General features: G+C 42.9%; 1 protein-coding gene across 1 annotated transcript; it reads right to left on the reverse strand.

The window, feature by feature from the left end:
* Nucleotides 1-27,333, reverse strand: LOC311131706 (serine/threonine-protein kinase tousled-like 2). Its single transcript, XM_084164812.1, has 19 exons — nucleotides 26,637-27,333; nucleotides 22,520-22,602; nucleotides 19,243-19,314; nucleotides 15,433-15,534; nucleotides 14,911-15,033; nucleotides 14,494-14,586; nucleotides 13,793-13,903; nucleotides 13,015-13,151; nucleotides 12,616-12,831; nucleotides 11,617-11,683; nucleotides 11,408-11,505; nucleotides 10,498-10,579; nucleotides 9,946-10,037; nucleotides 9,265-9,354; nucleotides 8,921-9,090; nucleotides 6,301-6,439; nucleotides 5,094-5,205; nucleotides 4,644-4,751; nucleotides 1-1,029 (listed from the first exon to the last, which is right to left on the reverse strand). The coding sequence occupies exons 2-19, from the start codon at nucleotides 22,598-22,600 to the stop codon at nucleotides 850-852; spliced, it is 2,073 nt and encodes a 690-aa protein (XP_084020938.1). The 5' UTR covers nucleotides 22,601-22,602; nucleotides 26,637-27,333; the 3' UTR covers nucleotides 1-849.
* Nucleotides 27,334-27,778: the final 445 nt, after the last annotated feature.

Raw genomic sequence — 27,778 nt, forward strand, 5'->3', positions numbered from 1 at the left:
TACCAAAAGTCAGTTTAATGGTTTATATGCAGTTCTATTAAGTCGCTCTCCCTCTCCATTTTGGGGGCAAGCCTCATGAAAAAAGGTGGACAACCATCCAAATAACAAAGTCAACTCCCAGTACGATTTCCAAGCAATTATTTCAAACTGATTAAAATAGTCAAAAGTGACAATCCTAGTGAAAACGATTGCTTTCTTTAGCTTGTCAGTTAGACGTGTGTATAATGTAACTGTTGTATCAACCAGGAATGCCTTCAACTTTGGTCATCAGAAACAGAAACTCCCCCTTCATTTGAACCCTTCCAAAAACTTCATGGCTCACAATTGTGTAGGGGGGGGGGGGGGTTGGACTGGCTGCAGATTATTATATTATTGGAAAAATATATAGAGTTCAACTTACGATACAACTCAAGCAAAAATGTATTTAAAAAAAGCTTTTCTCTCAAAACATCAAATGGAATGGCGCGGTTTGGTTATCCCGAAAACAGGTATGCACAGGGCACACACTATACACACACACCATGACTTTAGGCCATTTTCCAATGGCCCTGAGATGCAGCCCACTGGACAGGGCAAGTAAGGTCTTTCCCTTCTTTGTGGCAGGGGTATGTGTGTACATGTGCGTGGGCAGCCATTGGGTCTTATAGACAAGCCAGACTGGCACTGCCCCTTTGTGTCTTAGGAGGGGTGGGGAGAGGGAGGGCGCTTCAGCTATTACTCCTCCATCCCCATCCCTTGTTCTGTTTTTACCCTCTCCCCTCCATCCTCCTACCCCCATCCCTCTCTTCAGAAAGGAGGGCGTTTGAGTAATGTGGCCCCCACGGGCCCTCTAGGGTGGCGTTGGGCGCCTCAGTTTGAGGCACTGCTGTTGAAGGCGCTGGACGTGGAGGGTGTGGAGCCCGACGCCAAGGGCCCGGCTCCAGTGGCCAGGGCCTTGCGGAAGGGGGGCATGAGGAAGGGGTCTTGGGCCAGCTGCAGCACGTCGATGCGCTCCTCCTTGCGGTAGGCCAGGCAGCGGCGGATGAAGGCCTGACGGAGAGAGGGAGGTAAAGGGGGTAGATCAGCTTTAATATTGCAGATAGATTGTAGCTTCCATCAATGTAATTGTCTGCATCATTTACAATCCCCATATATACAAAATATGTGTGTGTGTGTATATATATATATGTATGTATGTCTGCATGTATGTATACATACAGTGGGGAGAACAAGTATTTGATACACTGCCGATTTTGCAGGTTTTCCTACTTACAAAGCATGTAGTGGTCTGTAATTTTTATCATAGGTACACTTCAACTGTGAGAGACAGAATCTAAAACAAAAATCCAGAAAATCACATTGTATGATTTTTAAGTAATTAATTTTCATTTTATTGCATGACATAAGTATTTGATACATCAGAAAAGCAGAACTTAATATTTGGTATAGAAACCTTTGTTTGCAATTACAGAGATCAGACGTTCCCTGTAGGTCTTGACCAGGTTTGCACACACTGCAGCAGGGATTTTGGCCCACTCCTCCATACAGACCTTCTCCAGATCCTTCAGGTTTCGGGGCTGTCGCTGGGCAATACGGACTTTCAGCTCCCTCCAAAGATTTTCTATTGGGTTCAGGTCTGGAGACTAGCTAGGCCACTCCAGGACCTTGAGATGCTTCTTACGGAGCCACTCCTTAGTTGCCCTGGCTGTGTGTTTCGGGTCGTTGTCATGCTGGAAGACCCAGCCACGACCCATCTTCAATGCTCTTACTGAGGGAAGGAGGTTGTTGGCCAAGATCTCGCGATACATGGCCCCATCCATCCTCCCCTCAATACGGTGCAGTCGCCTGTCCCCTTTGCAGAAAAGCATCCCCAAAGAATGATGTTTCCACCTCCATGCTTCACGGTTGGGATGGTGTTCTTGGGGTTGTTCTCATCCTCCTTCTTCCTCCAAACACGGCGAGTGGAGGTTAGACCAAAAAGCTCAATTTTTGTCTCATCAGACCACATGACCTTCTCCCATTCCTCCTCTGGATCATCCAGATGGTCATTGGCAAACTTCAGACGGGCCTGGACATGCGCTGGCTTGAGCAGGGGGACCTTGCGTGCGCTGCAGGAATTGAATCCATGACGGCGTAGTGTGTTACTAATGGTTTTCTTTGAGACTGTGGTCCCAGCTCTCTTCAGGTCATTGACCAGGTCCTGCCGTGTAGTTCTGGGCTGATCCCTCACCTTCGTCATGATCATTGATGCCCCACGAGGTGAGATCTTGCATGGAGACCCAGACCGAGGGTGATTGACCGTCATCTTGAACTTCTTCCATTTGTTAATAATTGCCCCAACCGTTGTTGCCTTCTCACCAAGCTGCTTGCCTATTGTCCTGTAGCCCATCCCAGCCTTGGGCAGGTCTACAATTTTATCCCTGATGTCCTTACACAGCTCTCTGGTCTTGGCCATTGTGGAGAGGTTGGAGTTTGTTTGATTGAGTGTGTGGACAGGAGTCTTTTAGACAGGTAATGAGTTCAAAAAGGTGCAGTTAATACAGATAATGAGTGGAGAACAGGAGGGCTTCTTAAAGAAAAACTAACAGGTCTGTGAGAGCCGGAATTCTTACTGGTTGGTTGGTGATCAAATACTTATGTCATGCAATAAAATGCAAATTAATTACTTAAAAATCATACAATGTGATTTTCTGGATTTTGGAAGTGTACCTATGATAAAAATTACAGACCTCTACATGCTTTGTAAGTAGGAAAACCTGCAAAATCGGCAGTGTATCAAATACTTGTTCTCCCCACTGTATATCATAATTTGGTTGTAATCCAGAGGTTAGAATAATTATCTAGATCCTGTATGTGGCTGTGGAAGGATCCAAATTGTGGATTTGAAAGAAAACATGAATCATCAGCGTACAATGACACCTTTGTTTTTAAGCCCTAGATTTCTAGTGCCCCTTGATATTATTTAATAGCCAACATTTCGATGGCCATAATAAATAGATATGCCAATAGTGGACAACCTTGTTTTACTCCTTGTGACAGTTTAATACTTTCTGAGAAGTAGCCATTATTTACTATTTTACACCTAGGGTTACTATACATAACCTTAACCCATTGTATAAGAGATTCTCCAAAATTGAAATATTCCAGGCATTTATATATAAATTCTAGTCGTTTCCAGTACTTGCCTTATACTATATCCAATGTATCGTCCATGTAAAAAACATGTGTGATTAGAATGAATAATATCCTACAATACCTTTTTAATTCCATACTCAATGCATTTTGCTAGAATTTTATAATACATTTGTATATATATTTTCAAAGAAGCGTGGATTATCATTATTTGGACCGTATAGATTAACGAGCCAAATCTGTTTATGGTCCAATAACATATTTAAAAGAATCCATCTACCTTGCGGATCTGTTTGAACAATTTGCACATTTTGATCCAAATTATTGTTCATTAATATCATCACCCCTTTTGAGTTTGTTTGCCCCATGGGAGAAGTATATTTCGCCCCCCCCCCATCCTTTAAAAAGAGCACACAGTGCCACCCACAGAACCAATGCAGATTACCTGCCAAAAGCATTTCCAACGCCCTCACCTCAATTGCATTGTATACAGTTATTTTATTTATTTACAGTTAATTTATTTCCACAATTAACGAATAATATGCATACTAATGTAGGCAGTTCATAGGAAGGATTGTTACCTATAACCAGGATAGGCATTACAAAAATTACATTTTTGGCAAGCAATTATTATTTTGGAAAACAATTGAGATTCATCCTGTAGTCCCTAACATCATTACCCTATAGCAACAGATGTGGGATACACACACTCATACACACTCCCCACAAAACAACCACAAGCTCAGATGTTCAACAGTTGCTCCATTAGAGCCCAAATTAAGAGAAGACTTGATGTGTGAATGAATATACAGTTGTATCTGTTTGAGAAGTGTGAGAGAAAAATGTGTTTGATATTAATACATAACAAATAGTAAGTCATTTCTGTTCTACGAATGCAGTGTTTTCATGGTCTCCACTCTAGCTCCCTGCAGCTAATCTGGGCGTATGGTCACTAGAGATAGCTTGCGCTAACAAGTGTCAGCTATATAAGAACCAGCATTTTCTGTAAAGGTTCTCGGCCAACAGTCAAGAATGTTGGGTCGACCAGTCTCATTATTGCAATAATTAAATCGATATTGAATAAAGATGATTGTTAAAGAAATGACAAGTCTCTCTCAGTACTAAAATTGTCCACGACAGAATGCATGCAAAATTGAGCAAGAATGGGGAGATTTGATTATCCAATGTCTAGTCCTAGCTGATGGAGCTCGACACACCCCCCTACCCTGAAACACACACACGCTGGTCCCTCGTTGTGACCATTTTCCCAAGCATCAGACTTTTGGATTATTTTGTGAAGTTAAAGGAATGGTGGATGGTTCACTCACTATACAATTTAATCTGGGTAAACGATTGTGAGGAGTTAAAGAGATGGGAGTTTGATTACATGGTTTAGCGGACTGTGACAGAGTGTGTGTGTGCGAGTGAATGAAAGTTTGTGTGTGTGCGTGGAAAGAGAACGGTAGAGTGACGGAGTGTGAATGTTTGTGTGCATGCAAGTAAGTGTGTGTTTACAAATGTGTGTTGCGTACCTTGGCTTCTGTGGTGACCACAGGTTTGGGGGGAAACTGCACCTCTTTGGCTTTCAGTATGGTGTTCTCCTGCAAGATGTCCTGCTGGGACTGGTTGTGTCCAAACGGCTGGAGAGAGGAAGAAAAGGAATGTTAGAGATTTACGGAGAGAGACAGAAAAGCGATAGAGGGGGAAAAGAGGGTAAATGAGGCAGGAGTTCTTTGAAAGCCTACAAACTCCAAGACTTTCAAGATCATTGTTGCTTGAAAGGACAAAAGCAGAAGGGTTGAAGGGACTAGCAAATAAATATTTATTAAAATGTAGAGTTTCAGTAGCCTCCCTACCAGACTTACACAACTGGTTCTAGAGTAAAGTTTCAGACAGTGACATTTGTCAGGCATGATGTTAGCAAAACATTGCAAGGACACACAGTGTGCGAAGGGGAATCAATTCAAGCGTTGTGTGTTTACCTTGCGTCCGTAGAGGCTCTGGTAGAAGATGACCCCCACCGACCACACGTCCACCTTGTTGGAGATCTTGGGGGGCTCCTTCCCCACCACAAAACACTCTGGGGGCAGGTACCTGCAGAGGGGGCATTATAATTAGTTAGTAAATTATACTGAACAAAAATATAAACGCAACATGTAAACATGTTGGTTTCATGTTTCATGAGCTGAAATAAAAGATCCCAGAAATGTTCCATGCACAAACTGTCAGAAACCGTCTCAGGGAAGGACATCTGTGTGCTCGTCGTCCTCACCAGGGTCTTGACCTGACTGCAGTTTGGCGTCGTAACAGACTTCAGTGGGCAAATGCTCACCTTCGATGGCCACTGGCACCCTGGAGAAGTGTGCTCTTCAAGGATGAATCCGTTTCAACTGTACCAGACAGATGGCAGACAGTGTGTATAGCGTCATGTGGGTGAGAGGTCTGCTGATGTCAACGTTGTGAACTGAGTGCCCAATGGTGGCAGTGGGGTTATGCTATTGGCAGGAATAAGCTACGGACAACGACACACTTGCATTTTATTGATGGCAATTTGAATGCACAGCGATACCGTGATGAGATCCTGAGGCCCATTGTCGTGCCATTCATCCGTCGCCATGTCGGCCCCATGTCGCAAGGATCTGTACACAATTCCTGGAAGCTGAAAAAGTCCCAGTTCTTCCATGGCCTGCATACTCACACATTGAGCATGTTTGGGATGCTCTGAATCGATGTGTATGGCAGCGTGTTCCAGTTCCCGCCAGTATCCAGCAACTTCGTACAGCCATTGGAGTGGGACAACATTCCACAGGCCACAATCAACAGCCTGATCAACTCTATGCGAAGGAGATGTGTCGCGCTGCATGAGGCAAATGGTGTTCACACCAGATACTGACTGGTTTTCTGATCCAAGCCCCTACCTTTTTTTAAAAAGATACAGTATATGTGACCAACAGATCATAAGGAAATCCATAGATTACGGCCTGCTGAATTTCAATTGACTGATTTCCTTATATGAACTGTAACTCAGTAAAATCTTTTAAATTGTTGCATGTAAAATGTATATATTTTTTTCAATGTAGATTGAGTGTGTGAATGTTACAACAGTCAGCAATGGAAACTTTGTGTGTATGTGTGTGTTTTGCTTGCACACGTGTATGTGTGCTTGCAAGTGTGTGTGTAAGTGCGTACCAGTAAGTCCCTGCTCCCTGGGAGGTCAGCTCCATCCCGTCCACAGAGTTGTAGCTGTCGTCGTCCATGATCTTGGACAGGCCGAAATCGGTGATCTTGATCTCGCCGCATGCCGTGCCGTTCACCAAGAGGATGTTGCCTATGGAGAGGGAGATATGGGAAATGTAGTCAAACACACATTGTGATGAATCTTTTGATTATTGAGAGGTAATTTGTGAGTAAGCAGTTCATTGTATTTCATACATATGGTCAATATTCCCTCTAAGTTGCATGCGTTGCGTGGGTGCGCAGAAGCGGAGACTGCCGCGCAGAAGAAATACAATATCAGCCCACGGAGAGAAGCATGAGATTGAACTTTACTCAACTTTCTAAAGTTTTCCCTGTTAGTTAACACTATCAATGTTTCCCTTTACTGTGGCAATTGTGATTGAATCAACGCAATATTAGTCACTTTCAATGCAACATACCGAAACAAAACTAACTATGCAAGAGATTTTGTTGTAGGCAGAATGCATGGAGTAGGATTCTATTGCATTGACACGCACGACTTAGCCCGTACTCTACACAGACCGGTGCGGTATAACCAATCAGAGCTGCAGTAGGCCTATATACAAATAGACCACTGCCGTATACGGATCTGTGCCACTTACTTACTCAAAGTGAGAGCTGCATGTTGCCATGTGTGCACATTTTGCTAATATCCTTTGCTAGTTAGTTATTAGCCCAGTTATAGATCATTTGTAGTCAGCATTAGGGGAGGGATTGCTTCCTACAAGAGCACAAAACGTATACATTTCTAGACATCTTTGAAAAGAGAGTCAGGTAAAGAGCTTTTTTTTTTGTATTAAAGGCAGTGTTGTATTTTGAGACAGGCTTGAATAAGCTAAGTAACCAATAGGCAAAGGGTAGCATAATTTGTCTAATTCTCAGTAATAATGGTATGGGAATAATAACGTAATATATTTTGTAAAGTGGTTTCTTGCATCAAAAAACATTTTAAGTCACCTCAAGTGGATAAATGGGTTAATGTCAAGCCCTGCATGTTTTTTTTCCAAAAGTCTCATGGAATGTAGGTCTACATTGAACACCACACATTGGCTGCTACTTTAGGCTGAATGATAGAACAGCTATTTCCATGTTAAAATGTTATGGGATGCATTTTCGCCATAGTTGATGGTAGGCCACTCTGGTAGGCCTATGTTATGATAAAATAGCCACAGTAGCCTACTCGGCCACTTAAAACTAACTAAAAGCGGGTACAGCCTCAGTGTTTACAGTAAACGCGTGCTGGAAGTTGCACAGAATTTTCACAACGTTCAAGTTTGAGCTCAGCAGACCTGAAATTTGCTCAGTGCTGAAAAAAATTAGAGGGAACATTGCATATGATACATACATTTTACCTTGAACTTTATTTGGTGTCTGCTACAAAATCCTATAAAAAGGGAAGACTATAGTGGACCGGCTAATTTAATACCCAGATATGCTTGGACGTCACAGCAGGGTCAAACACAATCAAATACTTTCAAATAAGCTGCGCTCTATTTAGTTTGCAAGTCGAACCAATGGAATAGTCCCAAAGGTGTAAAATCCAAGCTAAATCTAGTGCACCTCAAATACCGTCAAGTGTTTGACATATACAGTACCAGTCAAACGTTTGGACACACCTACTCTACTCATTCAAGGGTTTTTCCACCGGTCTAATGTCCATTGCTCATGTTTCTTGGCCCAAGCAGGTCTCTTCTTCTTATTGGTGTCCTTTAGTAGTGGTTTCTTTGCAGCAATTTGACCATGAAGGCCTGATTCTCACAGTCCCCTCTGAACAGTTGATGTTGAGATGTGTCTGTTACTTCAACTAAGAAACATTTATTTGGGCTGCAATTTCTGAGGCTGGTAACTCTAATGAACTTATCCTCTGCAGCAGAGTTAATTCTGGGTCTTCCATTCCTGTCGCGGTCCTCATGAGAGCCAGTTTCATCATAGCGCTTGATGGTTTTTGCGACTGCACTTGAAGAAACTTTCCGTATTGACTGACCTTCATGTCTTAAATTAATGATTTACTGGTGTTTCTCTTAGCTTATTTGAGCTGTTCTTGCAATAATATGAACATGGTATTTTACCAAATAGGGCCATCTTCTGTATACCACCCCTACCTTGTCACAACACAACTGATTGGCTCAAACGCATTAAGAAGGAAAGAAATCCCACAAATTAACTTTTAAGAAGGCACACCTGTTAATTGAAATGCATTACAGGTGACTACCTCATGAAGCTGGTTGAGAGAATGCCAAGAGTGTGCAAAGCTGTCAAGGCAAAGGGTGGCTATTTGAAGTCTCAAATATAAAATATATTTTGATTTGTTTAACACTTTTTTGGTTACTACATGATTCCATATGTGTTATTTCATAGTTTTGATGTCTTCACTATTATTCTACAATGTAGAAAATAGTAAAATTAAAGAAAAACCCTGGAATGAGTACTTGTTTCCAATCTTTTGACTGGTACTGTATATATTTGACCCGGTCACTCCTGCACAGCACAAGCCTACTGCCACAACGATTTAGGTTAGGATTATCAGGGGTTGGTTAGGGTAAGGGTTGTCAGGGACCGTGGCATGACAGACCTGGCTTGAGGTCATAGTGGATGATGGGCGGGCGGATCTCATTGAGGTACTTGAGTGCGTTGACGATCTGCATGATGATGGAGCGGCCCTCCTTCTCAGACATCAGCTTGTGCTGCTTCAGGTAGAAGTCCAGGTCGTTGCCCTCGCAGAACTCCAGTACTGTGCAGAACCTGGGGTGGAGAACACACACATTAAAGCCTTTTAAAATTAGGAGAAAACCATATAATAAAATGGGAAGCACCATACAGACACAGAACTAAGGGCTAAATTGACTAGATTGCCTACGAATAAAGGCAGGGATGAAAGTTCCTATTCATCAATGAGTTAGTGATTGAGTGACTTACGAGTCTGTGTCCAGTGAGAAATAGTCATACAGTTTGACTATTCGGGGATGGTCCAGTTCCTTGTGGATCCTGTACTCTCTGCAGGCGTGCCTGAAACAAACATGAATGCACTAAGGTCAAATACTGTAGTGATTTAACACAGTACACACACACACACACAGAGAAGATGTCTACAGCGTCGGACCTAAGCAGTCACATGAAGATATACAGCCAAGAACATCGTGGAAAATCCCAACAACCGGATAATGGATGTACAGAATAAGGGGGTATTACATCAACCAAATATGCATTAACCATCCAAGGAGTTTGTGTGTGATTAAGTTAAAAGCCTTTATTTTATGGGCAGAGCCAAATATTTAAAACACTGCCAACGACTGGAGGCAACATTTTCTGTACGCATAACACAACTGATTTACTAGTATTACCTTACTTCTAAGAATATTGTAGCGTCAATTATCTTAGAATTTCTCTTGGATGATTTCCTTGAGAAGGCAGCAATTATTTACTCAAATCTAAAGAAAAAAGCGAGAAACTGCATTGTATATGATAAAACCGCCAACAGCAGTATATCAAACTCGTTTTCCATTAAGTGCTTTCCAGTCTACTTCAAATGATTATCCTGTGCACTGCGAGGGCTGTTTGGCGGACACAACATGGTCGCCCAGCCGCAGGCTTCCTTACTTGTGGTAGTTTTCCTTCTTCTCGTCCCTCCAGTTCTTGTTGAGCTGGTGGATCTTAACCGCCACGTATCTCTGCTCGGTTAGGTCAAAGGCCTAGGGATGAACACAGAGTAAATACAGAGTCAGACCAAACCAATGGAATGATATAGAGCAATATTCAGTTCATAGCATGGATGGATGGACTTCGTAAATTGCCTCCAGTGTTACAGAGTGCGCTCTGGGTTGTTCGTAAATTCAGAGCGTTGTCAGATTGTTCGTTCACTTTGAGCGCTTAGAGCGAACACTGGACGCTCTGGCCAAGAAGTAGGGTTAATCTGAGCGTTCTAATCTCACAACGGCAGTTGAGCACCCAAGCTAACTGGCTAACGTTGGCTAGTTTGCTAGCAACTTCCAGAAACAAATGAGACAACACCACACTGACAATTTTACTTGCCCTGGCAGAGCTGGTTAGACTGTTTTCATGTTATCTAGGGTCAGTGACGGTGATGTTGGCAACAATTTTCTTCAGTTCTTTGCTGACGTTTACTGACACCAAGCCTAAAAAAGTGGTCACCTTGTAGACTTCACTGAAGCCACCTCGTCCCAGCAGATATAATAGCAGGTATCGGTCGTTCAACGTGGGGTGGTCTTTAAATCTGATGAGAGGGGGAGGCCACAGGTCAGTTTCTGAATGAGGATTGATCAAAGGAACAGGTACATGCTACATTCCAGGAGGATAAACATACAACAGGACAGCCCACTCCAAATGTTGTGTACTCTGGCTGGTTTTGGAGAGCTACAGGATGTGCTAGCTTTTGCTCCAGCCCAGCACTAAACACACTAGATTCAAATAATCAAGGTCTTCAATCTGCAGGTTGGTATTTATTGTCATGAATCTTTCCCTGGATAAAGCTCTGCAGAGTGGTCACTATCTGGTGTGGCCACAAAGTCATCAAATCGTATTTTAACCCCAACCACACTGCCAACTCTGATGCCTAACCCTAACCTTAAATTAAAGGTTACATTTTTGTTTTCATGAATTTTTACAATATAGCCAATTTTGACTTTACAGCTGGCCCAGCTAGCGGAAATCTCTCAGTTCTGCCTACAGGGCAAGATTCATGACAATAAACGTCAACCTGCCTTTAATCTTTGGGACCATGATCAAATCAAATCACATTTTATTTGCCACATGCGCCGAATACAACAGGTGTAGACATAGACCGTAGAGTGAAATTCTTACTTACAAGCCCTTAAAAAACAATGCAGTTAAGAAAAAAAATAGATCAGTAAAAAATACAAATGACAGATAATTAAAGAGCAGCAGTAAAATAAAATAACAGTAGGGAGGCTATATACAGGGGGTACCGGTACAGAGTCAATGTGCGGGGCATAAATCAGGTGTGCTAGTGCTTTGCAGTGAGAACGAGTTTGGTAATTGGAATGGAATGCAGAAAAAGAGATGAAGGCAAAGGGGAGCGTACGTGGAGTTGTCCTCGTTGTGGATCCTCTTTAGCTCCCGGATGTGGAGGTTCCTGACACGCTCCAACCTCTCCAGCTCTGCCTGGATCTCTGCCTCCTCCTACAGGAGACACACACACTTGTTAGTCTGATGACAGTATTGTTTGGATTTATTGTGTATTGCATTTCTCCTATGTTTCTTGCAGAGATGACAGCGAAAGGAGGACAGTACCTTCTTTAGATGCCCAAGCCGGAGTTTGAAAATCTCCTCCTGCTCGTGATATTCTGCAAGCGACAACCTGTGTGGTTCAATGACAAAGGGTCAACTTTAAAACAAAGTAATCTTCGTTAGTTTCGTGTCTACTGAACACTGTCCCAGTTAGGTGCTTAATTAATGGACCAGCTACACCTGTGTGGAAGCTTGCACCTGAACAACTTGGATGTGCATATTTTACCCTTGTTGGATTCTAGCTTGAAATAGACTTATTCATGTTACCATACTAGAACTTATTGATTACTTTACATGTATAATGAATGTATATGTTGGTGTCAATGGAGGGTGGATAATAACTATGTGTATGGAAAGTTACTGAGTGAGACAATGGGGGGAGGCAGGAAGTTTACATTCGGTCAAACGTTATTGTTAAATCTCATGGATCCTATGGAGGGAGGCAAAGGGCAACAATCTGGTTTTAGTCACCGATAAGGTAGGACAGCCGCGGAGTAGTGTGCGACTGTTTTTCGTGAATGACCTAAAGGTCATGAAAAATTGCTGCGACACATGAATCGTGCCACTATCGTTCCAAACTCATACTGTGGGGGCTTGACATAAGTCAACAACACTGGCCAAATCCCAAATTGACCTCTAGACCCTCTGTACTTGTGGAGATCTGAATGGATTCAACAGGTGTAAGCAATATCGTAATAGCTCCAACTTGTCCTCTGATAGGCTAGGTGGAAGTTTCACCATATTACCTATATCAATTAAATAGTCTCAAATTCCTACAAGGGCATAGGGTCGATTTGGGATTGGGACACCCTTTTCCCTATATCTGTGTCGTGTTCATAAGGACACTCAAGGGAAAACATTTTGCAACAGAAAATGAAAAGGAGTCTTTCTTACTGGACAAATTCAGGTAGTCCCTCCCCGTTTTCCTATGTTTTCTTCCATTTTGTTTCCGAATGAACATGACCCACTCAAAGATAAGCCAAAGGTACAATTCTTCCTTACGCTTCGTTGTCTTGTCCGTTGCTCTTGTTCTTGCGTTTGTTGGTGCCGGAGCTGTTGGGGGTGGTTGGAGGCTCCATGGTGTTGGGGGTGGTGAGGAGGGTGAGGCTCTGGGCCGTGGTGGTGGTGGTGGTGGAGGAGGTGGAGGGCTTCCTCTTACCCAGCAGCTTCCTTTGTCTCTCTATTTCCTCCCTCTGAGAGTTTATCCTCTCTTGCTGCCTGGGAACACACACACAGAGAGGCAGACACAATGAGGGGCAGTGAGGGTGGCACAGTGCTGGACCATAGAAATCATAGTTATTCTATTTATTTCTATGTGTTGGGTGTACAGTGTATGTATGTGTGCCTCTAAGCTGTGTGTGTGTTCACTTGAAGAGGTTGAGAGTGTGTGTTTGTACTGACTTGATGAGGTTCTGGAAGGCGTATCCGTCAGTCCACTGCTCGGTGAAGGAGGCTCCGTGTCTCACGGTGGTGAAGTGGCCCAGTCGCAGGCGGTCCTGCATGCTTTTGTCCCGGCACGTCCTCTTCTCCTGCTTCGACTGGACACACACACACACACACACACAGCTGATTACAATTCTTTAATTCCTATGAACCTCTCGCCAATTAATTAAAGGGCAATTCTGCCACTTTTCAACCTCATAATCATTATCTTCAACACCATACCATTGTCTACATATGTGAAAATGGCACGTTTCTATGATCTATGGTTAAAGAGATAAGGTCCTAAAAAATGGTTCTGGGAAGTAATAAAAAGAGTGATTTTCAAAACCTGCAATGAGTTTCTAGCCAGAGGGAGGGTCTAACTGTGAAACTCACGTTTTAAAAATCACTGTTTTAACTTTTGACGATGTCATCGGGTAGAACTTTTTAACTTGATATTTTTTTCCAACAAAACATAGAAATGCACCGTTTTCACATATGTACACACTGGTATTGTGCTGGAGATAACTAAAATGAGGTTGAAGTGGTGGAATTGCCATTTAACTACCAGGTAGCTAGTACTCCAGGGTTAGAATTTATCTTGAGCCAGGTTGTGCTTCTTCTGCTGTGTGAACAGACCCTTATGCCACTCAGCATCGATTTTGCACTAAGTACTGCTAGTTTTGAAGTTTGACCATATCAGTTTGTTGTTTGGACATTTAGGACCAAGGGTGCCCATGGAAATACAGACACTCACCTTCTCGATAAGCAGCTTTTTGCTCATGGTCACACACTTGTTGAGGCGCTCCTTGCACCGCTCCAGCGCCCTCTGTTGCTCGTCTATCTGGCGTCGCAGGTCACAGTTAGCCTTAAAAACAATGTGTGTTTGTATACAGTTATCAGTAGTAATTTTGCAACCCTAGTTATCAGACACCTACAGCTACTATCAAAGTAACTACCCAACATTTACAATTACGTCATTTAGCAGACGCTCTTATCCAGAGCGACTTACAGTTAGTGAGTGCATACATTTTTTTTTTTTTTCATACTGGCCCCCCGTGGGAATCGAACCCACAACCCTGGCATTGCAAACGCCATGCTCTACCAGCTGAGCTACATCCCTGCCAGCCATTCCCTCCCCTACCCTGGACGACGCTGGGCCAATTGTGCGCCGCCCCATGGGTCTCCCGGTCGCGGCCGGCTATGACAGAGCCTGGATTCGAACCAGGATCTCTAGTGGCACAGCGCCACTCGGGAGATATCATTTGACAAGCTGGGGAGATGTAATTAGACAAAAAAGGTAAACTCAGATGATTTGCAAATAAACAAGCAACGTTTTGGTCACATTAAACATTTTGGATTCTCCTACACACCTGTGATAAAACGTACAAAAGTTTTTATTCTACCGAGTAACTCCAAATCCGTAGAAAGAGATAAAGATGTGAAACAATGTCTTACCCTCAGTAAGTCGTCTATCCGTCCCTCCTTCTTCTCTAGGTCAGAGTTCTTGTTGTTCTCTAATGCTGTCAGCTTCTCAAGCGTCAAGTCCGACTGGAGAGACAGAGAGAGAGAGAGAGAGAGAGAGAGAGTGGGGTTTGAGAAAAGTTAATAGAAAAGGCACTAATGACAGAAGGGACAATGCATCCATCAATAGGGTTGATTAATCAACAAATGCGTAGTTAGGCTGGTGGTCAATAACCAGCTTTCCAATTATTTCCAAGTTAAGGATAGGATTACTTCAACTGCCTAGTATGGAGTGGCACAACAACAGCGCATTCTAATATGGCAGAGGTGGATGTGAGCTGTGCCAGGGGAGACCACCCTATCTAGCCATGTCAGGTAAGTTGGGAGGCCAGGCCAGGCAGGGCTGTTTACCTGAGTAGATTTGTGGCAGGACGAGGAGTGGAGTAGAGCAGGCTTCAGAGAGCTGGAGGAGGAGGAAGAGGAGGGCTCTGCGGGAGCTGCTGAGCCGGTGGATGACGGACTGCCCTGCTGCACCTAATGAGAAAGAAGGGGGGAGAGACATTTCAGACTGTTCCCATTGATCTACACTGATAGTTATGTTAGTCGTTAAGTGAGGGAGCATAAAGAGAGCTGGTGCTCACCGCCACTGGGGGGTTAGAGTGTGAGTGTTGAGAGGAAGAGAGCACCAGGGGAGGGATGCCCCACGCCGGACTGGTAGCAGGGCAACTACCACCGGCAAACTGAGCCAAAGCACGTGCGCGCAAGAGAAACAGAGAGAAATGATTGAACAATTGAAGGATGAATGTACAAGCACAGACAAAGAGTCTGAAGAAATGATCTATTTCAAATCAAGAGCGTTAATTAAAGTGCTTCACATGCAGGTAAGCCATATGTTAGCAAGAAAGCTGCGCACGTCATGAATTTTTCACTCACCTCAAAGTAATCGCTAATTTTGTGACTTCTTGCGCCTCCCTTATCGTACTGCTCTCCTTTCCTCTTCCTGGTTCTCTGGTCACTGGGCTTCTTCTCTGGTGTCTAAGCAAAGGGATCCCACAGTACACACCATTGGAAGAAAGACAACTACAGAATAACTTGTGTCCCTCTTTTCTGGGTTACCTAATTTCCATTGATTGATTGTGTGTGTGTGTGTGTGTGTGTGTGTGTGTGTGTGTGTGTGTGTGTGTGTGTGTTTAACTATATGTGTGGGGACTAGAAGTCCCCACATGAATAGTAAACAAACAAACATTTGACCAACTGGGGACATTTTGTTAGTCCCCACAAGGTCAAATGCTATTTCTAGGGGGTTTAGGGTTCAGGTTAGAATTAGGTTTAGGAGCTAGGGTTAGGAGCTAGGGCTAGGTTTAAGGTTAGGGAAAATAGTATTTTGAATGGGACTGAATTGTGTGTGTGTGTGTACATGCACGTGGAAGCTCCTAAGAGGAGGAATAGGAATACCTGGGATAGGATAAAGTAATCCTTCTACCCCCCCCCCCCCCAAAAAAATAATAATTGTAAAGTGGTTATCCCACTGGCTATAGGGTGATTGCACCAATTTGTAAGTCGCTCTGGATAAGAGCGTCTGCTAAATGACGTAAATGTGCCCTTGAGCAAGGCACTTAACCCTAATTGCTCCTGTAAGTCGCTCTGGATAAGAGCGTCTGCTAAATGACTAAAATGTAAATGTAAATGTAGGAAGGGGAGGACCATCCTCCTCAGTGAATTTAATAAAAATAAAAAGTTACATTGAAAAAAGTTATCATTTTTAGATAAAACTATAATAAATATATTCACGTTAGCAAATAATTTAATAAAACAAACTGTTTTGCCATGAAGGTCTACAGTAGCCTCAACAGCAGTCTGTAGGGTAGCACCATGTTGTAGCCGGAGAACAGCTAGTTTCCGTCCTCCTCTGGGTACATTGACTTCAATACAAAACCTAGGAGGCTCATGGTTCTCACCCCCTTCCACAGACTTCCACAGTAATTATGACAACTTTGTAGGATGCCCTCCAACCTATAAGTGCTCTTGCAGCATGAACTGACATGTTGTCCACCCAATCAAAGGATCAGAGAATGAATCTAGTACTGAAAGCATTAACTTCAGCTAGCTAGCACTGCAGTACATAACATGATTAAAGATTAAACAGTTTTGAACAAAATTATTAATAAAAAAATTAAGGAGAAGCAAGAGAGGGAGAGAGAGCAAGCTATATTTAGTAGTATTTTTTTCACTTTGCTAGCGAATGCAGCGAGCTAGTTTAGCCTACTCAAACACCCGGTTCAAACAGAGAGGGATGCTATGTTAGCTAGCTGGCTATGGCTATCCAACACTGGAACTCTTCCAAGTCAAGGTAAGCTTTTGGTTGTATTAATTTATTACCACCGGGGCCCCGCCGATGTAACTGCTAAACTGCTTGCTGACTGTACTGCATGATTGTAGCGGGTTTACTAACGCGTTAGTTCTAGTAGCTATGTTGACTATGATGTTCGCTAATACAGTTTGGTGATAAGGATGTAGGCTGTGTGTAGAGGTTAGCGGTTACGATATGAAGGTTTGGCTTGGCGTTAATTTTGCCTGGTCACAGACAGCTGATTTGCAGTGCACTGAAGTCCACAAGCAAAGGGCAAAGGTGAGAGGAGGAGAGTGAATAGATGTGAGAAGGAATTATGTGATCATGCTGTTTGTATGTGGCTGCTATGAAAGTGAACTCTGTGTGCGGGTGATCAGGGGTGTATTTATTCCGCCGATTCTTTTGAAAAACAATTGCAAGCGGAACCAAACAGGGATAAACATACCTGAATTTGTCCAATAGAAACTCTTGTTTGCAACTGTTGGACTAATAATTGCACCCTAGATCAGCTAGACGCAGGCAAGAGTGTGCAAGGTGGTATTGAATGTACAGTGGGGGAAAAAAGTATTTAGTCAGCCACCAATTGTGCAAGTTCTCCCACTTAAAAAGATGAGAGAGGCCTGTAATTTTCATCATAGGTACACGTCAACTATGACAGACAAATTGAGAAAACAAAATCTAGAAAATCACATTGTAGGATTTTTAATGAATTTATTTGCAAATTATGGTGGAAAATAAGTATTTGGTCACCTACAAACAAGCAAGATTTCTGGCTCTCACAGACCTGTAACTTCTTCTTTAAGAGGCTCCTCTGTCCTCCACTCGTTACCTGTATTAATGGCACCTGTTTGAACTTGTTATCAGTATAAAAGACACCTGTCCACAACCTCAAACAGTCACACTCCAAACTCCACTATGGCCAAGACCAAAGAGCTGTCAAAGGACACCAGAAACAAAATTGTAGACCTGCACCAGGCTGGGAAGACTGAATCTGCAATAGGTAAACAGCTTGGTTTGAAGAAATCAACAGTGGGAGCAATTATTAGGAAATGGAAGACATACAAGACCACTGATAATCTCCCTCGATCTGGGGCTCCACGCAAGATCTCACCCCGTGGGGTCAAAATTATCACAAGAACGGTGAGCAAAAATCCCAGAACCACACGGGGGGACCTAGTGAATGACCTGCAGAGAGCTGGGACCAAAGTAACAAAGCCTACCATCAGTAACACACTAAGCCGCCAGGGACTCAAATCCTGCAGTGCCAGACGTGTCCCCCTGCTTAAGCCAGTACATGTCCAGGCCCGTCTGAAGTTTTCTAGAGTGCATTTGGATGATCCAGAAGAGGATTGGGAGAATGTCATATGGTCAGATGAAACCAAAATAGAACTTTTTGGTAAAAACTCAACTCGTCGTGTTTGGAGGACAAAGAATGCTGAGTTGCATCCAAAGAACACCATACCTACTGTGAAGTATGGGGGTGGAAACATCATGCTTTGGAGCTGTTTTTCTGCAAAGGGACCAGGACGACTGATCCGTGTAAAGGAAAGAATGAATGGGGCCATGTATCGTGAGATTTTGAGTGAAAACCTCCTTCCATCAGCAAGGGCATTGAAGATGAAACGTGGCTGGGTCTTTCAGCATGACAATGATCCCAAACACACCGCCCGGGCAACGAAGGATTGGCTTCGTAAGAAGCATTTCAAGGTCCTGGAGTGGCCTAGCCAGTCTCCAGATCTCAACCCCATAGAAAATCTTTGGAGGGAGTTGAAAGTCTGTGTTGCCCAGCGACAGCCCCAAAACATCACTGCTCTAGAGGAGATCTGCATGGAGGAATGGGCCAAAATACCAGCAACAGTGTGTGAAAACCTTGTGAAGACTTACAGAAAACGTTTGACCTGTGTCATTGCCAACAAAGGGTATATAACAAAGTATTGAGAAACTTTTGTTATTGACCAAATACTTATTTTCCACCATAATTTGCAAATAAATTCATTAAAAATCCTACAATGTGATTTTCTGGATTTTTTTTCTCATTTTGTCTGTCATAGTTGACGTGTACCTATGATGAAAATTACAGGCCTCTCTCATCTTTTTAAGTGGGAGAATTTGCACAATTGGTGGCTGACTAAATACTTTTTTTCCCCACTGTATCACTGTCTGGATTACTCATATTTCTCTCTCTACCTGTTGTAGCGACCTCATGATTGGTATACATGAACATTTTAGTATCATGTAGTAGCCTAATCTTATCGATGTTACATTGAGCTGGGTTAATGGAATATGAATGAGTCATCCAATATGCTGTACTAGAAATAAGGCCATGCTCATAAAAAATAAAAATAAAGTGTCCTCCCTCACCGCCACACGCACAGGTGTGTAGTCATACTGACCTCCAGCTCCTTGTCGCTCAGAGAGCCAACGCTGCACAGGCTCTGGTTGGACGACTCGTTTATTCCTGAACCCTGGAGGAAACAACAACACATTGGTCAACAAGAAAATGGATGTCAAATGCTTCTATGTGCTGCAATGATTTCAGAAAGTATTCACACCACTTTACTTTTTCCACATTTTGCTGTGTTACAGACTGAATTTTAAATGGACCTTTTTACATTTTAAAACCTTTTTGTGCTGAATACAAAGCGTTATGTTTGGGGCAAAGCCAAAACAACACTTCATTGAGTACCACCGGTCATATTTTCAAGCATGGTGGTGGCTGCATCATGTTATGGGTATGCTTGTCATCGGCAAGAACTAGAGTTCTTTAGGATAAAAATAAACTAAATACAGCTATAAGCACAGGCACAGGTTCAGAAGGCTTTCCACGAGACACTGGGAGATGAATTCACCTTTCAGCAGCACAATAACCTAAAACACAAGGCCAAATCTACACTGGAGTTGCTTTCCAAGAAAACAGTGAAATGTTCCTGAATAGTCGAGTTACAGATTAGACTTAAATCTACTTAAAAATCTATTGCAAGACCTGAAAATGGTCTTCTAGCAATAATCAACAACCAATTTGACAGCGCTTGGAGAATTTCTAAATGGGCAACTATTGTATAATCCACGTGTGCACAGCTCTTAGTGATTTACCCAAAAAGACTCACAGCTGTAATTGCCACCAGGTGCTTCTACAAAGTATTGACTCAGGGGTGTGAATGTAATTATGTAATTTAGATATTTCTGTATTTCATTTTCTATACGTTTGCTAAAATTTCTAAAAACCTTGTTTTTACTTTCTCATTATGGGGTATTGTGTGTAGATGGTTGAGGAAAAAAAATACATTTAATCAATTTTTAATTCAGGCTGTAACAAAATGTGGAATAAGTCAAGGGGTATGAATACTTTCTGAAGGCCCTGTATGTAAGACAGGTTAACTAAATGAGTATCACACAATAAAGTATTTAAAAACACACAGAGATATTAATATATATATATATATATATATATATATATATATATATACACACTGCTCAAAAAAATAAAGGGAACACTTAAACAACACAATGTAAATCCAAGTCAATCACACTTCTGTGAAATCAAACTGTCCACTTAGGAAGCAACACTGATTGACAATACATTTCACATGCTGTTTTGCAAATGGAATAGACAACAGGTGGAAATTATAGGCAATTAGCAAGACACCCCCAATAAAGAAGTGGTTCTGCAGGTGGTGACCACAGACCACTTCTCAGTTCCTATGCTTCCTGGCTGATGTTTTGGTCACTTTTGAATGTTGGCGGTGCTTTCACTCTAGTGGTAGCATGAGACGGAGTCTACAACCCACACAAGTGGCTCAGGTAGTGCAGCTCATCCAGGATGGCACATCAATGCGAGCTGTGGCAAGAAGGTTTGCTGTGTCTGTCAGCGTAGTGTCCAGAGCATGGAGGCGCTACCAGGAGACAGGCCAGTACATCAGGAGATGTGGATTTTGTGATTTCCTGATGAGGTGGCGGATGGTCTCCTGAGGGATCTCCTCCCAGACCTGGACTAAAGCATCCGCCAACTCCTGGGCAGTCTGTGGTGCAACGTGGCGTTGGTGGATGGAGCGAGACATGATGTCCCAGATGTGCTCAATTGGATTCAGGTCTGGGGAATGGGCGGTCCATAGCATCAATGCCTTCCTCTTGCAGGAACTGCTGACACACTCCAGCCACATTAGGTCTAGCATTGTCTTGCATTAGGAGGAACCCAGGGCCAACCGCACCAGCATATGGTCTCACAAGGGGTCTGAGGATCTCATCTCGGTACCTAATGGCAGTCAGGCTACCTCTGGCGAGCACATGGAGGGCTATGCGGCCCCCCAAAGAAATGCCACCCCACACCATGACTGACCCACCGCCAAACCGGTCATGCTGGAGGATGTTGCAGGCAGCAGAACGTTCTCCACGGCGTCTCCAGACTCTGTCACATCTGTCACGTGCTCAGTGTGAACCTGCTTTCATCTGTGAAGAGCACAGGGCGCCAGTGGCGAATTTGCCAATCTTGGTGTTCTCTGGCAAATGCCAAACGTCCTGCACTGTGTTGGGCTGTAAGCACAACCCCCACCTGTGGACGTCGGGCCCTCACAGAGTCTGTTTCTGACCGTTTGAGCAGACACATGCACATTTGTGGCCTGCTGGAGGTCATTTTGCATGGCTCTGGCAGTGCTCCTCCTGCTCCTCCTTGAACAAAGGCGGAGGTAGCAGTCCTGCTGCTGGGTTGTTGCCCTCCTACGGCCTCCTCCACGTCTCCTGATGTACTGGCCTGTCTCCTGGTAGCGCCTCCATGCTCTGGACACTACGCTGACAGACACAGCAAACCTTCTTGCCACAGCTCGCATTGATGTGCCATCCTGAATGAGCTGCACTACCTGAGCCACTTGTGTGGGTTGTAGACTCCGTCTCATGCTACCACTAGAGTGAAAGCACCGCCAACATTCAAAAGTGATCAAAACATCAGCCAGGAAGCATAGGAACTGAGAAGTGGTCTGTGGTCACCACCTGCAGAACCACTTCTTTATTGGGGGTGTCTTGCTAATTGCCTATAATTTCCACCTGTTGTCTATTCCATTTGCACAACAGCATGTGAAATGTATTGTCAATCAGTGTTGCTTCCTAAGTGGACAGTTTGATTTCACAGAAGTGTGATTGACTTGGAGTTACATTGTGTTGTTTAAGTGTTCCCTTTATTTTTTTGAGCAGTGTATATATATATATATATATATATATATATATATATATATATATATATAAACAAGTTTCAGGCATAAACGTTGCGTGTTATTTATTGTGACAGTAGCAACTGAACTAGTATCAAAATGAAAGTTTGTCAGACCTCAAAAGCAGTCTACCACACCTTCTGTGTACCCTAATTCCAGCTAACCCCAAATGAAAGTGAATGAAATTACTTAATATGGTGAGAGTCTGTCTTCCCTATTCATTTGGGGTTGGAATGTACTTTAATTAGCAACACAGGCCCTTGGTAACATCAAGCAGTAGGGCTCCTTGTCCTTGGCTTGCTGACTATTCCATTATTGGGTGGGTGGGTGGGTGGGTGTGCCCGGTGGGGTGCCTTGCCATGGAGTGCTACTGAGACAGATTATGATTGATACACAGGAAACTGGATGCCAGGGCAGCACTGTCACACACAGAGAATGGATGCAGACACAATTGAATGGAGAGACAGACCTTGGCCACTCCGGCTCCTGTGAAGCGAGCCTCAAGCAGCTCCTGCCGTCGAGGGTCCAGGCTGTGCAGTTCTTCCATCATGTCTACGGAGAGAGAGAGAGAATGTGTTCGTTAAAGAGTTCAATCTTGGTTTCATCAGACCAGAGAATCTTGTTTCTCATGGTCTGAGAGTCCTTTAGGTGCCTTTTGGCAAACTCCAAGTGGGCTGTCATGTGCCTTTTACTGAGGAGTGGTTTCCGTCTGTCCACTCTACACGGTTGTCAAAAAGTCCCGCCAGGGAAAGCGTACATGAAACAGACCTTGTTGGAAGTAGTTCTAAAATCCCCTATAGGAAGAAATGAATGGCGAAAAAAGTATTGCAACCATTTCCGTGTTTGACCGCAAGGTTTTATGGGTATTACAACGAAAACACTGTGGTATCAAAGACAGTACAGTATGAAGATAGGCAGAAACTGCTTCTCCAATAGAAATCCCTGATCACACTTGTAGGCGATGTCATGGAGAAGTTGGCTAGCTAAGCTCATGCGCAGAAACACGTCATCGGGTCTAACGGTCGTCTCGCGCCGAACTGTGCATGTGCAGGCCATCAAATCTGTTTTCACTTTAACAAGATTAGAGTAATAACATGTTGAACTACTTAAGACATTGGCTCGAATCTAGATTGTGCATTTAGATTGACAAAATTAACAACCAAGGAAGAATTTTTCACTTCTCTCATTGACTTTTCAAACCCCAAACCCCAGCCTGGACTGCTTGGTCTGTTTCGCAAGCTTTCCCAGAAGTCTTGCGATGTTGCGCCTCTGGGTTTACAAACTCTGTGGTGGTACTCTATTACACTTTGCCAACTGGAAGCCCCATAGACATTCATCACATTACTAGAAGGGATGGGTCGTGGTCGAGTTAGTTTTGCATGGCCTGGTGCCCCGGGTGGCAGAGTTAGCTAATTTTAGACTATTCCATTGGTCCCTAAGTGAAATCTCCAACCACCCGGGGCACCAGGCCATGCAAAATGAACTCCACCGTCAGGGTGGCTATGTTCGCAGTTTTTTATTGCAAAATTGGGCTACTTTGAAAAACGATGTCGCGGGTGAAAATGTTTTGCTTGCATGTTGCGTGTGACCTGCTGCTGCTGACTATCAGGCAGTGAGGCTGTTGCTGAGTGGTGGGGAGGGCCGGAGGGGTGTGTGTGTGTTGAGAGAGCTTAGTCCATTATTGGCTGGGTCACGTGAGTGAGATGAGACAAAGCAGCACACACGCATGTCTTGACAACTTTTTACCAGTTGTAGGAAGGCTATTTAACTTGTCATTATGCGCGAGTGGAAATTTGAAATGGAAGTTATGGAACTCCTTCGCGTGCTTCTGTTATGGGGAAAAGTCCTTAATGAAACTGACATTAAAATGTGGCAAATGATACATTTGTATCTGTTGGCCATCAAGTAGCCTATACTTTTATATGCCATTGTAGGCTACCATTCAAAACAATAAATATGTTGAAATGACGAGTCATTGTAAATCAATTTGTGCCACTTGTGTAGCCTACCTGGAGCTGGCAAACGGATTTAATAAATAGCCTATAACTTGAGTGTATTGTTGTTTTAACCTTGTGTTATTATGCAATTCATAATGGCCATGTTCAGTTAATTAAATTGGAAGTTATCAAAGCTCTATCGCAATTGCCGATCAGTTGTTAGAAGCATTAGATTGATTTAACAGTCAGTCAGATTAGGCTACAGGTTAATATATATATATATAAATAACACTGGCTGTTGTTGACAAGCATATTCAGTTCATATACATATTATTAATATTTAATTCAGTGATTGAAATTACGACCCCATCCTCAGCCTATTCCAGCAGGCTATTGGAAAACACAAGCACTTCTTACCTCGAAAATCGCCTAACTATTCATGTTGAATAAATTAGTCTGTTAATTTGAACTAAGCAAGCTGCTAAATAGTTCAGTTTACATCTTGCCTAGGTTCCTCATGTAGGCCTATCTGGGGCTATAGGCTACCTGCATCTATCCAAGCAAACCATGCAAGTTGAAATACAATCATAAACCCAGATTTTTGTCTGTAGCCTATGCCTATTGAACTAACAAGTCAATCTCGCAAATGGGCCATTTATAACTGTTTGTAGTCTTAACTGGCACATAATAATGGCACAATTGCGAGAAAATAGCCTAACATTCATTTTTTAAAAGGTTGTCCAGGTGTTTCTTGCTCAGAGATTGAGCTCCTCTGTCCAACTTTCATCACTCAAACTCCCCTTTCAGATATATCTATAGTTATGTACATGCGCAAAAGGGATTTATTGAAGCATAAGGCCAGAGGTGTGGTATATGGCCAATATAACACGGCTAAGGGCTGTTCTTAAGCATGACTCAACACGGAGTGCCTGGACACAGCCCTTAGCCGTGGTATATTGGCCATATATCACAAACCCCAGAGGAGCCTTATTGCTATTATAAACTGGTTACCAACGTAATTAGAGCAGTAAAACTAAATGTTTTGTCATACCTGTGGTATACGGTCTGATATACCATGGCTTTCAGCCAATCAGAATTCAGGGCTCAAACCACCCCGTTTATAATTATAAAGCAGATTCGAGCCCTGAAAGCTGATTGGCTGAAAGCTGTGGTATATCAGACCAAATCAAATCAAATGGTATTTGTCACATGCGCTGAATACAACAGGTGTAGACCTTACAGTGAAATGCTTACTTACAAGCCCTTAACCAACAATGCAAACCATATACCATGGGTATGACAAAAAAATGACTTTTACGTTGGTAACCAGTTTATACTAGCAATAAGGCACCCTGGGGGTTTGTGGTATATGGCCAATATACCACAGCTAACGGCTGTATCCAGGCACCCCGCATTGCGTCATGCTTAAGAATAGCCCTTAGCCGTGGCATATTAGCCATATGCCATACCTTATTGCTTAATCATAGCAGTCAAACAAGTTAAATCGACAACCATTGATGGAAAATGACCTGGCGAATAAGGGTGAATTATCTTTTCTCTTGCGACATATTCAAATTAGTTTATTATGTCATGTCATAGGTCACAAGAATGATAATTTAGATGAAAACCGAATTTTGCTTCTAAAGTTGTTACAAGTTATGTTGATATTCCTTCTTAATTGGCTCGATAATGTTATGGGGAAAAAAATTATTGTATAAATGTGGCAACTCCTCTCTTGCTATGGGAGAAAAAAGAAGAAGCTTGTTTTCAGCCCTTTTGGACAGGTTTGAATGGTTATTGGATTAGACATTTTAGCTACAACTTGCAACCCTGTCCACCATTGAGATTTCAACAAAACACTTCTTGTGGCCCTGTGCCCAAATTACTTTCTAGGACAAATGTATTTTGACTAATGTTTTGTCTAAACACAGTCTAATCTGTTATGATCCACCTGGCTAAAAATGTATCAAAGCCAAATACTCCTAAAACATATGAAGCTAGAAAATCCCATCACCATCAACCATAAAAGTTAGGTAGTTAGTTTGATAACTAAATAAATGTAGTTAGCTAGATGCTAGATGGTACTCTCACACCCAGAACTAAAATCTCGTGTTATTGCGTCAAATGCCCGATTGTGTTAACTAAATGCATCTGTCCACGAGAGATTATGGTAAACTAGTCATTATAAAATTGACATGTCAATGTATGACATTGGGCCTACTACATTTTGTCTTCTGAGGATGCTCTGCCTGGTGTGGCACTCACATACACTGTGGTGGTCAGCTGTGTAGAACATTTGCCATGTTCTTAGTCAGGCTATCTAACTAGATCTGAGATTTCTGTTTTCAATGCAAGGCTAACGAAACTCAGCAAGGTCAGCAACTTGTGGGTACTAGCTTGCAAGCCTAGTAGCAAGTGTCAAGTTAGTTAACTAACCAAGTCAGTGCTAACTAGCTAGCTAATACATAACGTTAGCTACAGCCACATATGGATTGTCGGATTGGGGAAAAAATAATTACTTCTTTATTTTGCTAGTTATAATTACGTTAGCCATCTGTCTAAAGCACTGCTTTGATAGCTAGGCTAACTATAGTTAGCTATTGAGGAGGCTAGCTAACGCATGTAGTCAGTCAAAACAACTTTGTTTACCTGTAGCGCTGTCGCTTGCAAGGTTCGTGGGGGTCTTTCTCAGATTCCTCGAGCTCAGGCGATAGCTAACTAGTTGCTGATGTCCCGTTCTCTCTCAAAAAGTCCATACACTTCAAAAAGACCCGTTCACATCAGCATTGTCCATCTGGTGGCTTCAGGTGACGACTCTTTCCCTCTGAACACCAGTGTTGATGGACGCTCGCGAGGAGGCCGAGAATCCTCGGGGTTTCCAAGCCCGCCTTGCAGGCTGTAGCCCCTGCACATGCAACCCCGAGCTCGAGGGTTGTTGTTGTATTTTCTTTGGAAATTGCCTTTCTTCTTTGGAAAAAAAATAGTTTTATTCATATGTATTTTGTTTTGGTGAATTAATGTACAAATCCTTATTTTGCCGCTGAAAGAATAAAACGCTAACTTTTTTCTCTTGCGATAAGTTGGTTAACATTAGCTTGAATTAGCTACCCATCTAACAATTAGCTAGCTAACATTCGCGAGTCAGCGATGAAAGACCAGAGACGGGTGGGTTCAATCCAGCTGCGAGCTCGACAGACAGGTTGTGCTAGTTACCTCACATCGAGAGTCTGCTGCGTACATGACCCTGAACTCACACCCAAATTCAGTCAGATCAAATAGATTCTAATCAGACTCCGAGACTGTTTATGCAATGTAAACAACAAGTATGATACAATGTGTTCGGTCTGAATACCACAGGAAGTGAGGGAGCGAGGGGGCACTGGCTGCGTTTACACAGGCAGCCCAATTCTGATCTTTTTTTCACTCATTGGTCTTTTGACCACTCAGATCAGCTCTGTAAAATATTTGATAAAAAAATATCTAATGTCATTGTTCAAAAGACCAATTAGTGGAAACAAATATCAGAATTGGGTTCCCTGTGTAAACGCTGCCTAAGAGAGCGCACAACCCAAAACCACATTCAGAAATATGAAGTTGTAGTAGAACGTACATGGGCTATAGGATGATTTAATATGACTGAGCTCTGTCAAAGTGTTCCTGGATTACATGATCATATCAGGAATGATGTTGCTCAATGTTCGCCTGTCCAGACAGAATGGACTATTCCCCTATTCACACTACTGAGTGGCAACCCAGACAAAATGGTTTTATGCACTAATAGCACAAACTCA

This window comes from Coregonus lavaretus (genome assembly GCF_964263955.1).
Source record: "Coregonus lavaretus genome assembly, chromosome: 1".
Classification (NCBI taxonomy): domain Eukaryota; kingdom Metazoa; phylum Chordata; class Actinopteri; order Salmoniformes; family Salmonidae; genus Coregonus; species Coregonus lavaretus.